The sequence below is a fragment of the Balaenoptera musculus genome, chromosome 2 (assembly GCF_009873245.2).
Source record: "Balaenoptera musculus isolate JJ_BM4_2016_0621 chromosome 2, mBalMus1.pri.v3, whole genome shotgun sequence".
NCBI classification, from domain to species: Eukaryota; Metazoa; Chordata; class Mammalia; order Artiodactyla; family Balaenopteridae; genus Balaenoptera; species Balaenoptera musculus.
The window spans coordinates 56,714,803-56,725,840 of NC_045786.1; the positions used below are offsets into that span (position 1 = coordinate 56,714,803).

Consider the following 11,038-nt stretch of genomic DNA (forward strand, 5'->3'; position numbering starts at 1 on the left):
TTCGATACCTGTGTCGTATCTGTCTTGTTCTGTCACCTGTCTTGTCTCTTGTCAATGTGTTGGTTTTCTCCTGTCTTTTCTTATGCCAAAAATGTTTTGTTGAAAGCTAGCCATCTTGAGCAGAGCAATAAAGACTAAGGCATATCGTTTTGATTCCTTCCCTTTTGCTGCATGGGGTTCGGATCAGCCTAGTCAGGACCTGATGCTGCCCTGGTTATCCAGCCTTCAAATTCTTCTAGTTATATCTTGTGTTTACGGTGGGGCTGGTATTTCTCATGGTCTGCTATACCTTTGTGCTGAGCCTCACCTTGGTGAGGGTCTCTCTCCATATTCTTGCCCCTTTTCTAGCAGTAGATTGCTATTACTCACAGCTTGTTAGCCTGGATGCAGGAGGCAGAGCCCAGAAGGGTAATGTTTCTGTTGTTCTGATTAAGCCTCTATCTTAGGTGGGTGCTGTGTCCCTGGATCTGGGGGGAGGGAGTGACTGGAAAGGCCCAGTGCCCTAAGACCAACAGCGTGTGTTGCCCTGCTCTCTGCAGTTCCTTCCTTAGTAGATGGGAAAGGTCCGTGAAGGACACTTTCTCAGAATTCTGGCCAGTCTTTTTGTGAGCACCAGGTCAGGTCCCATGGAGAGGGGCCTGCAAGTGCTTGTGAATTTCCCTTATGTCTGTGGCCCCCAAGGTTCTGTATTCTTTCACTAGGCGACACCCTTCCTTTACCAACTTGTTAACAATTTTGGCTGAATTCTTCTTAGTGGGGTCCAGCTTAGTGGGGCCCAATTAAGCTCATGTCCATCCCTCCTCAAAGGCACCTGTCTTTCCACCTGTGGCTAGCCAGTTGCCTGTGACTTCAGCTCTCAGACGGGTTAAAGGAAAGTTGTGAATCTGCAGTTTGTCTAGCTTGTTGTTATTATACTGGTGGGACATTGCTCCTTCGGCTTTTTACATCCCAAACAGAAACCAGAGGTCTCCACTCTTTTTTGGAAAATAAGTACTGAAAATTGGTTGCTGCTTCGGTTATCCTTTGTCCAGGCTAGTTTGAGATGATGCCTATATGTTTCCAGGTTAAAAGACAGAAGAGAGTTTTTTCAAAGGCGGGGGGGGGGGGGGGAAGGTTGCAGGTTTATTTTGAAAAGTATTTGCTGTTCCTGACATTTGCCACCAGAGGGCAAGTCACCGCATCACTCCCCCTCTCACTGGGTGAGGCCAGGTTTCCAACAGGGAAAAGTAGGTCTGTAAAGTGAGAGGCAGAGGCAACGGAAGTACCTGAGGCTCACAGAAGGCCTGTTTTCAAGGCCGCCCTAGGCTGTACAGCTACAGGTGGGGCTCCTGGGCCCTGCAGCCCCAGCCCTGACCAGCGGGCCACAGCTGTGCCCTCTGCACAGAAGATGCCTTCTGACATCCAGGCTGAGAGGCTGCCAGGAGCCTGCTGGGTGGTCAGGCTCTAGCATCTTCAGGTGATTCCAACCTTCTGCTTTGTGTGTTGGGGCGGGGGAGCTGGGGGCGTCAGGGTGGGGAGTCCAGGAAGTCCATTCCAGCCCAGCTACTGAGTGTAGGAATTTCTAGGAGCCCTTTGGTAGGGAGGCTGAGAGGGCTGTAGAGCTGTACCACTTTAGTTGGTTTATCTGAAACAAATAAACCAAAATCACAGTGCTTCACATGATAGAAGTTTGGTTCTCCTGCAGATAAAGTCTAAAACAGGTGTTCCTGATGGGCAGGCAGGTCCCCTCCAAGTGGGGAGTCAGGAGCCCATTCCTGATATCTTGTAGGGCCACCATCATCAGAAGGCATCACGGTGGGAAGGGGTGTAGGGGAGAAGGCGCACCCACCCCTAACCACATTGCCCAGGGCTTCCCACAGCACTTCTGCTCACGTCCCATGGGTGCGAGTAAGCACGTGCTCTTTCCTCATGCTAGGGTGGGGGCCTGGGCAGGCGCCCTCAAGGCACCTCTCCCATGGGAAGGTGGACAGCCAGACCCAAAATCGCCCACGTTGCACCCACAGAAACTGCTCCTAACAGGTTATTATTCTAAAACAATGTTTCCCAGATTTGCTTGATTTTAAGACCCACAGAGGAGGCTTATTTAAAATAGAGTCCTTGGACCCGTTTCCTGGACACTGGTTTGGCCATCTGCATGGGCGCCTGGAGTGGGTGCCTTTACCAAGCCCTCCAGGGAGCCATGCTGCCCTGTCTACAGAGGAAGCCTCTACCCCCTGCCCCCACCCATGGGTGGGAAGCCGGGACAACCCTCTCTCTGTTGTCGTGGTGACCCTTGGAACTATGGGACTAGCTCCTGGGTCTGGCCAAAGGGAGGCTGGTCCTGAGCTATCCTGCAGCCCTCCCTGGGTGTGACTACCCTGCAGCTCAGGCCGGGGCGGGGCAGCCTGTGTGTCACAGCCACATCAAGGCAGGACTGAGCAGTCTGTGGCCAAGGTGGACCAAGCAGCCCCTGACCTCCCAAACCAGAGCACAGTGCCACCCAGCCACATCGAGATGAAAAGGAAAATCTGGAGCAAAGCTGTGTTTCCCTTATATGAGGGGTTAGGGGTTGGGGTGGAGGAAGAGGATTATTTGTGTGTCTTTAGCAACTGGAAGGCAGCACTGGGTCAATGTTTCTGATTTCTTACCAGAAAATCAATAATTAACGGTATTCAATCATAGATGTTATGTATTTATTATTTATTGATTTGTCTTTTCTGTTTTTGCCATGACTCCCTTGTCATGAATCTTGGGGAAGTGACACCAGATTCATGACCAGCGTGGTGGGGGGAGGGGAGGGGGGAGGTGGAGGAGTAAGGAGAAGGTAGGGTAAACCCCAGGGAGGAGCAAGGCCCCCTGCATCCTGGAGTGGTGCCTGGGGGCTCAGTGTCCCCAAAGATGGGGCTCTTGGTGCCAAAGGAAAGCAGCGTGTGGGAGGCCCCATGTGTTCAATCAGGCACAGGCAACATCTGGCCGACAGCATAGGAGCAGGAGAGAGGTGCTCCAGGGCCTGAATGGGCAAGGATAAGCCTGAAACAGGGAGGTCCCCATCCACGAGCTTTCAGCTCCTAGCCCACTTCCCCCTCTAGAAAGGGGCCCGGCCACACCTGCCTCCTAAGCCAGTGGGACAGCGGAGGCGAGACCTCCCTGTGGAGGCCCCAGCAGGGTCTGAGTGTCACACCTAAAGGTGCACCAGGCCCTGCACCCACACGTACCAGCCCCAGCGTTTGGGCAGGCTGGCTCCCCAGGCAGCACTCAGGGCAGCACCCAGTGCTCTCTCCACCAGCCACTGGCACGGAGCCCAGCTCCAGCAAACCTAGCAGCTGGCCTGGCGGCGCCCCAGGTTGTGCTACTCTGCTGGGGCCTGACGCTCAGGTGAGGCCTGCAGGGGAGCTTAGTGCAGTCCCCACGCAAGGCTGCTGCCCAGAGGGCAGAAATGGGATGGCTCCCGTTCTCTCCCCGCATTCTTTCTGCCCCTGACAACAAGAGTAAGCACGTCACTAGGGAGCTGATCCCACCAGGCCCAGAAGCTCCCAGCAGATCCCAGACAAACCTGTAAACACCAGCCTCCAGCCCAGCCTTTCTGAGGAGGGCCCAGGTTCCCCCAGGGCAGGGGTGTGTTTTGATGAATCAGTCCCTGGGTGCAGTGAGGAGCCCATCTCTCCTCACTGCCTTGTCCACCTACACGTTCCCTCCTCAGAAGGCTCACTGGTCAGCCCTGGAAAAGCTTGCCAAAGCTCCCTCAGCCTGCTGTTCACCCTCAGGGCGCTATCACCACCTGACAGCCTGAGCTGTATGTCACCTGTTCATGCTGTCCCCAGTACAGGATGTGAGCTCCCGCAGCAACACAGACTTGCTGCATGAACTCACGAACGAGCAGATGGGCAGGCAGCCCTCACTCCCCTTCTCTGGGAGGAGATGGCCGGGCCTGGCCCCAAGCCCCCTCCCAGGTGACCTTGCTCAGTGCGCTGTCTGGCCTGGGTCCTTCGTTAGAAACCACAGAAGCAGTAATAGCTTTTTTTTGTCTGCTGCCCAAGGACGGCACCTGCCTTTTGACCCAGGTCAAGCCCAGGTCTCCAACTGCTCTTCAGCGTCCACAATAAAGAGGAAACTTTTTAAACTGTTAGTGGTGCGTTTGAAACCCCCGGCCTTAACACCCCCGCTGGCGTAGAGGTCCTGTATACACCTCCATTCGGTTTCCTCAATCATGGAGACACCTGGTCTCGGTGGCCTTTTCCTGTCTTCCCTGGGGGTCGCGGGGACTTCGAGCCTCCCGTCCCCCTCCCTGGGCCACCTGGCACGGGTCTCTCTCTTTTGCGTTCCAGCCGTGATCCCCCTGACGGATTCAGAGCACAAGCTGTTGCCTCTGCACTTTGCGGTGGACCCCGGGAAGGACTGGGAGTGGGGGAAAGACGACAATGATAACGCCCGGCTGGCCCAGTAAGACCCTACCCTGTGTCCGCTCCCCTAGCACCCTACGGGGCGGGCTGTCTCCGGGCTTCCCGGGGAGGGGCTGGGCGCGGCGCCCCTGCTCCTCGGGGCTGGCTGGCTGCGCAGGCGGGGTGCGCGCGGGCGAGCTGGGGCGCATCTCACTCGGTGTTCCTCTCTCGATAGCCTGATCCTGTCGCTAGAAGCCAAGCTGAACCTTCTGCACAGCTACATGAATGTGACGTGGATCCGGATCCCCTCTGAGACCCGGGTGAGCCTGGCGCGCGCCGGGACGGATGGCAGGCGCACTCGGCCCGGGGCGGGCAGGCGAGGTGCATCCCAGCCCTGCCCGCAGCCCTGCCGCCCCACCGCCCCACCGCCCCGGCTCGGCTGCAACGCGTGCCTCTGTGCGCGTGTGCCTGCGAGTTGGACGTAGGCGCGCGCTACGGCTAGGGGAGTTTTTGTCCCCTTATTTTCTCCAGAGGGACAGGAATAAACACGCCCACTCAGAAAACAAACCGTAGGCAACTCACAACACAAAACTCTCTCTTGCCGAGATCGGAACACGATGTGCTGCCACGGAGCGGAATTAACTATAAAACTGTGTGTGGGTCCTTGGAACGCAGGGAACCGAGGGCGCGATTCCTCGGCACCCCCTCCTTTTCTTTTTCTCTCCCCTCTTTTTCTCCCCTCCAGGAGGGGAGGGCTGTGAGAAAGGGGGCTGGCGCCTCACTTGGCCCCCTCCCCCAGGGAGGACCCATGCTGGCCCTGCCTCCAGATGCTAAGAGGGATTCTCTTTATGTATCTGACTGATGTTTTTGCGATCCCAGTAGTGAAGTCCCAGGAAAAGGGATTTGTTTAAAAAAAAAAATTACAAATAATTGGTCCTCCTCAGACATAAATTTACTTACCCATAAAGTGGGGCTTGTAACGAATATTTTTTAAGTTTCATGAGGAAAGCAAGGAGGGCAGTGCCCGGCACACAGTACCCAGGACAAAGTGGCACTGTTCAGAGTGCTTTGTACTCCAGCGTTTACGTGTATCTAAACTTCACAGGGCTCCCTGAGGCAGGTCCCGATACCCCATGTTACTGACGGCACAAGTAACAGTCAGTGGCAGTCTGGCTCCAGACTCCAGCTGCCTGGAGTATGTCATGACGTGGCTGTGGGTGTTCTTTTCTCGCCCCCACGAGGGCTGTGAAGGCAGCAGCTCTAGATCGAGAATCAGGAGACTCTCAGGCTGGGACACAGCTCGGGTTTGGGGCAGTGAGGCTGGAAGCCACACCGCGGCCGCGGGGTCTGCCTCCACCGACCGCGTGGGGCCAACTGATCTCTAACCTCCTCCCTTCCCTGCCCTCCCTCTCCCCTGCAGGCCCCTCTGGCACAGCCAGAGTCCCCGACGGCCTCGGCGGGGGAGGACGTGCAGTCCCTGCCCGACTCGCTAGACTCGGACCGCGACTCGGTGTGCAGCAACTCCAACAGCAATAACGGCAAGAATGGCAAGGACAAGGAGAAGGAGAAGCAGCGCAAGGACAAGGACAAGACCCGCGCGGACTCTGTGGCCAACAAACTGGGCAGCTTCAGCAAGACGCTGGGCATCAAGCTGAAGAAGAACATGGGCGGCCTGGGCGGCCTGGTGCACGGCAAAATGAGCCGCGCCAACTCCGCCAACGGCAAGCACAACGACCCGCCCGAGCGCGGCAAGGAGAAGAAGGCCAAGGCGCGCAAGGGCAGCAAGGAGGAGTCGGGCGCCTCGGCCAGCACGTCGCCCTCGGAGAAGACCACGCCGTCGCCCACGGACAAGACGGCGGGCGCGTCGCCGGCCGACAAGGGCGGCGGGCCCCGCGGCGACGCCTGGAAGTACAGCACGGACGTGAAGCTGAGCCTCAACATCCTGCGCGCCGCCATGCAGGGCGAGCGCAAGTTCATATTCGCCGGCCTGCTGCTCACCAGCCACCGGCACCAGTTCCACGAGGAGATGATCGGCTATTACCTGACCAGCGCGCAGGAGCGCTTCAGCGCCGAGCAGGAGCAGCGGCGCCGCGACGCCGCCGCCGCCGCCTCCACGGCCAAACGGCCGCAGCGCAGGCCAGAGGCCGAGGGCGCGCCAGGCCCCGAGCGCGCCTCGCCGGGCCCGCCGGCCGGGCCTCCCACGCAGCTGGTGCTCAAGCTCAAGGAGCGCCCGAGCCCCGGGCCGGCGACGGGCACGCGGGCGGCGCGGGCAGCGGCGGGCGGCGCGGCCTCCCCGGGCCCCGTCGGCGGCGCGCGACGCGCGGGTGCCAGTGGACCGGTCCCGGGCCGCAGCCCCCCGGCGCCTGGGCGCCAGAGCGTCATCCACGTGCAGGCGGCGGGCGCACGGGACGAGGCGTGCGCCCCGGCCGTGGGCGCGCTGCGGCCGTGCGCCACGTACCCGCAGCAGAACCGCTCGCTGTCGTCGCAGAGCTACAGCCCGGCGCGCGCCGCTGCCCTGCGCACCGTCAACACAGTGGAGTCGCTGGCGCGCGCCGTCCCAATAACCCTGCCCAGCGCGGCGGGGGCGGCGGGAGCGGCCGAGCCCAAGTCGCAGACCTACACCAACGGCTTTTGCGCGGCGCGCGACGGCCTGGAGTTTGCCGACGCCGACGCGCCGGCCGCGCGATCGAACGGTGAGGGCGGCCGGGGCGGCCCCGGCGCGGGGCCGGCGCAGCGGCGCTGCCAGCGCGAGAACTGCGCGTTCTACGGGCGCGCCGAGACCGAGCACTACTGCTCGTACTGCTACCGCGAGGAGCTGCGGCGGCGGCGCGAGGCGCGCGCGGCCCGGCCCTGAGCGTGCGCCGCGGCCCCGCCGGCTGGGCTGTCCTCTCCACGCTGTTGGTGTCTCCTCCGCGCCCTGGTCCACCGGGAGGCCGGCGATCCTCTGTCCGTGCTGTGTACGTGTTTGGTCAAACGTTTCTAATGGTGCCTGAACCTACACTGACGCCACTCAGGTAGTAGACGGATAGGAAACAAGTCATACTGTTGGAAGTGGGTGTGCTAGCTAGCATCTGCCTCGTACCTGTGGAAACTCAATAGCCATTGCAAGGGTATTTTTGTTCTTCAATAAGAGAAATAAAGAAATTTGCAGCCCTTTGTTTTTAGAAGGGAGTGTTTTACATGCCTTTTTTTTTTTTTGGCTTTTTTCCCTAACCCGGCGACTGACCTCTTCCATGTAGTGGTCACCTGCGTGCGATTGTTGCCACCCAGGGTTTCGAAGCAAACGCGCGGCCCCGGGACCGCGGTGGCGGCTCTGCCTCGGGCTCCCACCTGTGCCCCTCCCGGGCCCCTGGAGGACAGGGCACTTGGCCTCCCAGTGGCGCCCTGGTGGTCCCTGTGATCCTTTAGGAATACACGGCTCCATCTCATAAGCAAAATCTCCTCCCACAGTACCTGGCTTGAGCGACATTCACACTGCCATCAAAGCCGTGGGCGTCTGTAGGATGGGCACCGGACAACCTACCTCGCAGGGCGCGGTGAGGTGTAGCGATCGCTCCCGGTGCCGGGCAGCTCAGGTGACAGGAGCTTTCCAAAGACACCTTGGGGCCCAAAGGCAAGGTTCCGAACTCACAATTTGGAGTTGACCATATATGAGCAAAGATGACAGCCCGCTCACATTTCTCCTTCGAAGACACTTCCACAATGCTCTGTCGCCAGAGGGGCCCCTAGGAAGCGACCATCGGTGCCCCAGGAGAGAGGCGAGAACTTGACCCTGCGGTCACTCTGTAAGCCCCCTCTAGGCCGCCCTGAAACCCGGCCTGCGCCTCTTTCCAGAGGGAAGGGGCTGAGGGCCGCCGGGAAGGAAGCCCACCCCCACCTCCACCTCCACCCGCATCTGTCTGGGATCAGCCAGGTGGAGGGGCACCGCTCCCATTGGGGTACCCTCTGCAGGGTGCGGGTAACCCTGACTGTGGCTCCAGAACACATTAGGGGCAGCCCCATCCCTGAGCGGTCCCTATTTTGGTGCCTCCTTACATTTCTTGAGGAAAAAATAATGTGTCCTTAGCTACCCTGTTCTGAGCAGCAATATGCAGCGTCTTCCTTCCAAGATTACCTCTGGAGAATACCGTTCTTGGCCAAGGACACTGAGGCGTTAAACTTGCCTCACTAGGGAAAGATCTCGTTTCCAAGAAATACAGATACGATGGATAAAATCCTCACTAGCAAAAGAATCCTTTAAAACCTGTGAGAGCCTTAGAATAGCCTCTAATAATCCCAAGAAAGAGAGGAGAAAGCACCCAGCTTCGATGTGGGTGTATCTTCAGAAAACACAGGAGGTAGACCATCTCTTCATTGGCGCCAGCTTCTCCTTCTCTAGAAAGGATGCTTTCCCCCGATATAAAGAGCAGAAAAAGAAAAAAAAAAAAATACGGAAGGGGATTTTTTTTTTTAACTTGTTTGAAGAATTATTGATATAATAAACTAATTTGAGTATCTCCTGTGAGTAATTCCTTTTTGTTTTTAATTATCCACAGCACGTGGAGTTTTCAGTAATTTATTCAAGGTTTACATAAGTGGTTCCTTAAAATTATTTATTAAATAGGATCTTAAATTTTTTGAAAGTTTTACTTTTCGTGCTAAACGATACTTTCAGTGTGTGGTAATTACTAACATTCATGTTCCTCATATTACTGGGGTTTCTTTTGTTAAAAAAAAAAAAGTAGTTTTTAAAAATTCTCTCATCAAGAGGGTTTGTGGCAGCTCTTTGGACTGATTCTTCACATCATGCTGACCAACTGCTTTGCCATCCAAAGCTGTGAGGTCACAGGAAATAAATATTGCTTCACGTGTAGACGCCAGTTCCTGCCCTGCATCTCACACAAGGTGGAACAGCCAGCCTGGAAAATGCCCCCCTGTGCATTCAGAAGCCAAACACGTACGCACAAGAAGTCAAGGAGGCAGAAAGTAATCTCGTGTTTGTTTTTTAATTTTTTAACATGAAAACAGCCAACCAGAAATTTCCAAAACTGGCTGTGCAAATATTTTATCTTTCTCATGCTCTCTGCCAGGTTAAAAAAAAAAGAAAAAAAAAAAAAAAGGCAAACTGAGAATAAAAATGGTCCATTTGTAGTACCAGAGGAAAAAGGAAAACCTTTAAAACCAGGCAGTGTAATTTGTAGGTAAAATCAAAAAACAGTGACCTGTTCTAGCTCCTTGGATTTCAGAGTCACCACCACCACACCCACATCTGATATATGTGCCATAAATAAGAGCCTGAGATCCAACCCCAGACCCCACCCCCAGGCTCCTCCCCTCCCCTCCCCACCTGCCCCGCAACGTGGAAGACCCCTGCACCGGCCGCTCCTTGTGCAGGGCGCCTGTGGGTGTCACTCCCATCTGATACGATGCCCTCCGTCCACATCTTTTAAAAATAGGCGTTTCCTCTTGTGAGAGATCTGGATCCATCCTTCCTCTAAACAGTGTTAAAAACTGAGAGAGCCCACTATTCCCTTAGATGTGCTGGTCCAGCCACCCACCCCACCCCACCCCCGCCCCAGTGTTCACAAGAGCTCTTTAGCCCTGGTCCCAGGCCAGACATCTCTCAGGCCAAATGAGTTCATCAGGCTGGACGGGAACTATTAGAAACTGCTGTGTTTTTCACATGTGGGTCAAGAGGTCCTCTAATGCCCTTCTGTGACTTGGGGACCCTTTGTGGAGTGGGAGGAAAAGGAAGTGGATTGGGGGTGCTAGAGAAAAGGAAGACAGCCAGTCCCGATTCTAGAAAGGCCATGAGCCCCACCTAGGCACAGGTCCTGGACACGGGCTGAGCAGCTGCCCCACCTGTGGGCCGCCTTCCCCATCCGGGCTGGCCTGACCAAACTTCCCTTTCTGGAAAGGTCAGATGTCTCTTAAGTGACAGCAAGTTTCCAGAAGGATCCCAGATACTTCTAAACCCCAGTGGAGGCTATTTCAGTCATTTGCTTCACACTTCCTGCAACTGCGTTACCTGGGTATATGACTTTTTAAAAAATAATATATTGTGAAAGGAAGGTGTTTTTAAGTGTATTCTGTTTGTAGATTTTATGCTCTGTTATGTTGATATTTTACAAGCCAAGTTTAAACTGTACTATAGAAATTATTTTTATATTATTTTCTGAATATGCCAGAGAGCAATATTTTGCACCCTTATATTGTCACAGGGTTACCCCCTTGGAGGGCTAACTTTAGGTTGGGTGGGGCTCTGCTGTGGGCTCTTGGGGGTGAAACGCTTTCTGCTATTTGTTCAAATCCCCTCTGAAAGTGGAACTGTGTAAATGTCTCTTCTTTTTCCATGGAAAGCTTGATTTGTTTTCTGCTCCTGGATTTTGGTACTGCATCTTTCCTCTTAAATGAATACTTTCTATTCACTAAGTTACTGTGGACCTTTTTCTTACCTATCACCACCCAGTGGCTCCAGTGGCATTCTGAAAAGTTGGGATCTGTTACTTTACAAACTTTATGTTTTCCAAAGTGATTTGATTTATTAATTCTGGTAGCTTACCATCAGGAATTTAGTGACTCAAGATAGCAGGGGGCACACCTCGAGGTGTGAAATCCTCCAGGCAGTGCCCTCCGCCTCTGGGGTGGGGCCGTGGCTTCGTGGCTCTCACCCCCTCGCTTAGCGACTACAAGCTTATTTT

At 55.6% G+C, this 11,038-nt stretch overlaps 1 protein-coding gene across 2 annotated transcripts in view; it reads left to right on the top strand.

Moving 5' to 3' along the window:
• LOC118889320 (OTU domain-containing protein 7A) overlaps nt 1-7,512 on the top strand; it is a 382,992-nt gene extending 375,480 nt beyond the window's left edge. For both annotated transcript variants that reach the window (XM_036841170.1, XM_036841171.1), the window contains exons 11-13: nt 4,305-4,419; nt 4,594-4,678; nt 5,779-7,512. In XM_036841170.1, the coding sequence (XP_036697065.1) occupies nt 4,305-4,419; nt 4,594-4,678; nt 5,779-7,212 (1,634 nt within the window). In that variant the 3' untranslated portion in view covers nt 7,213-7,512. The remainder of the gene's footprint in view (nt 1-4,304; nt 4,420-4,593; nt 4,679-5,778) is intronic.
• Nucleotides 7,513-11,038: the final 3,526 nt, after the last annotated feature.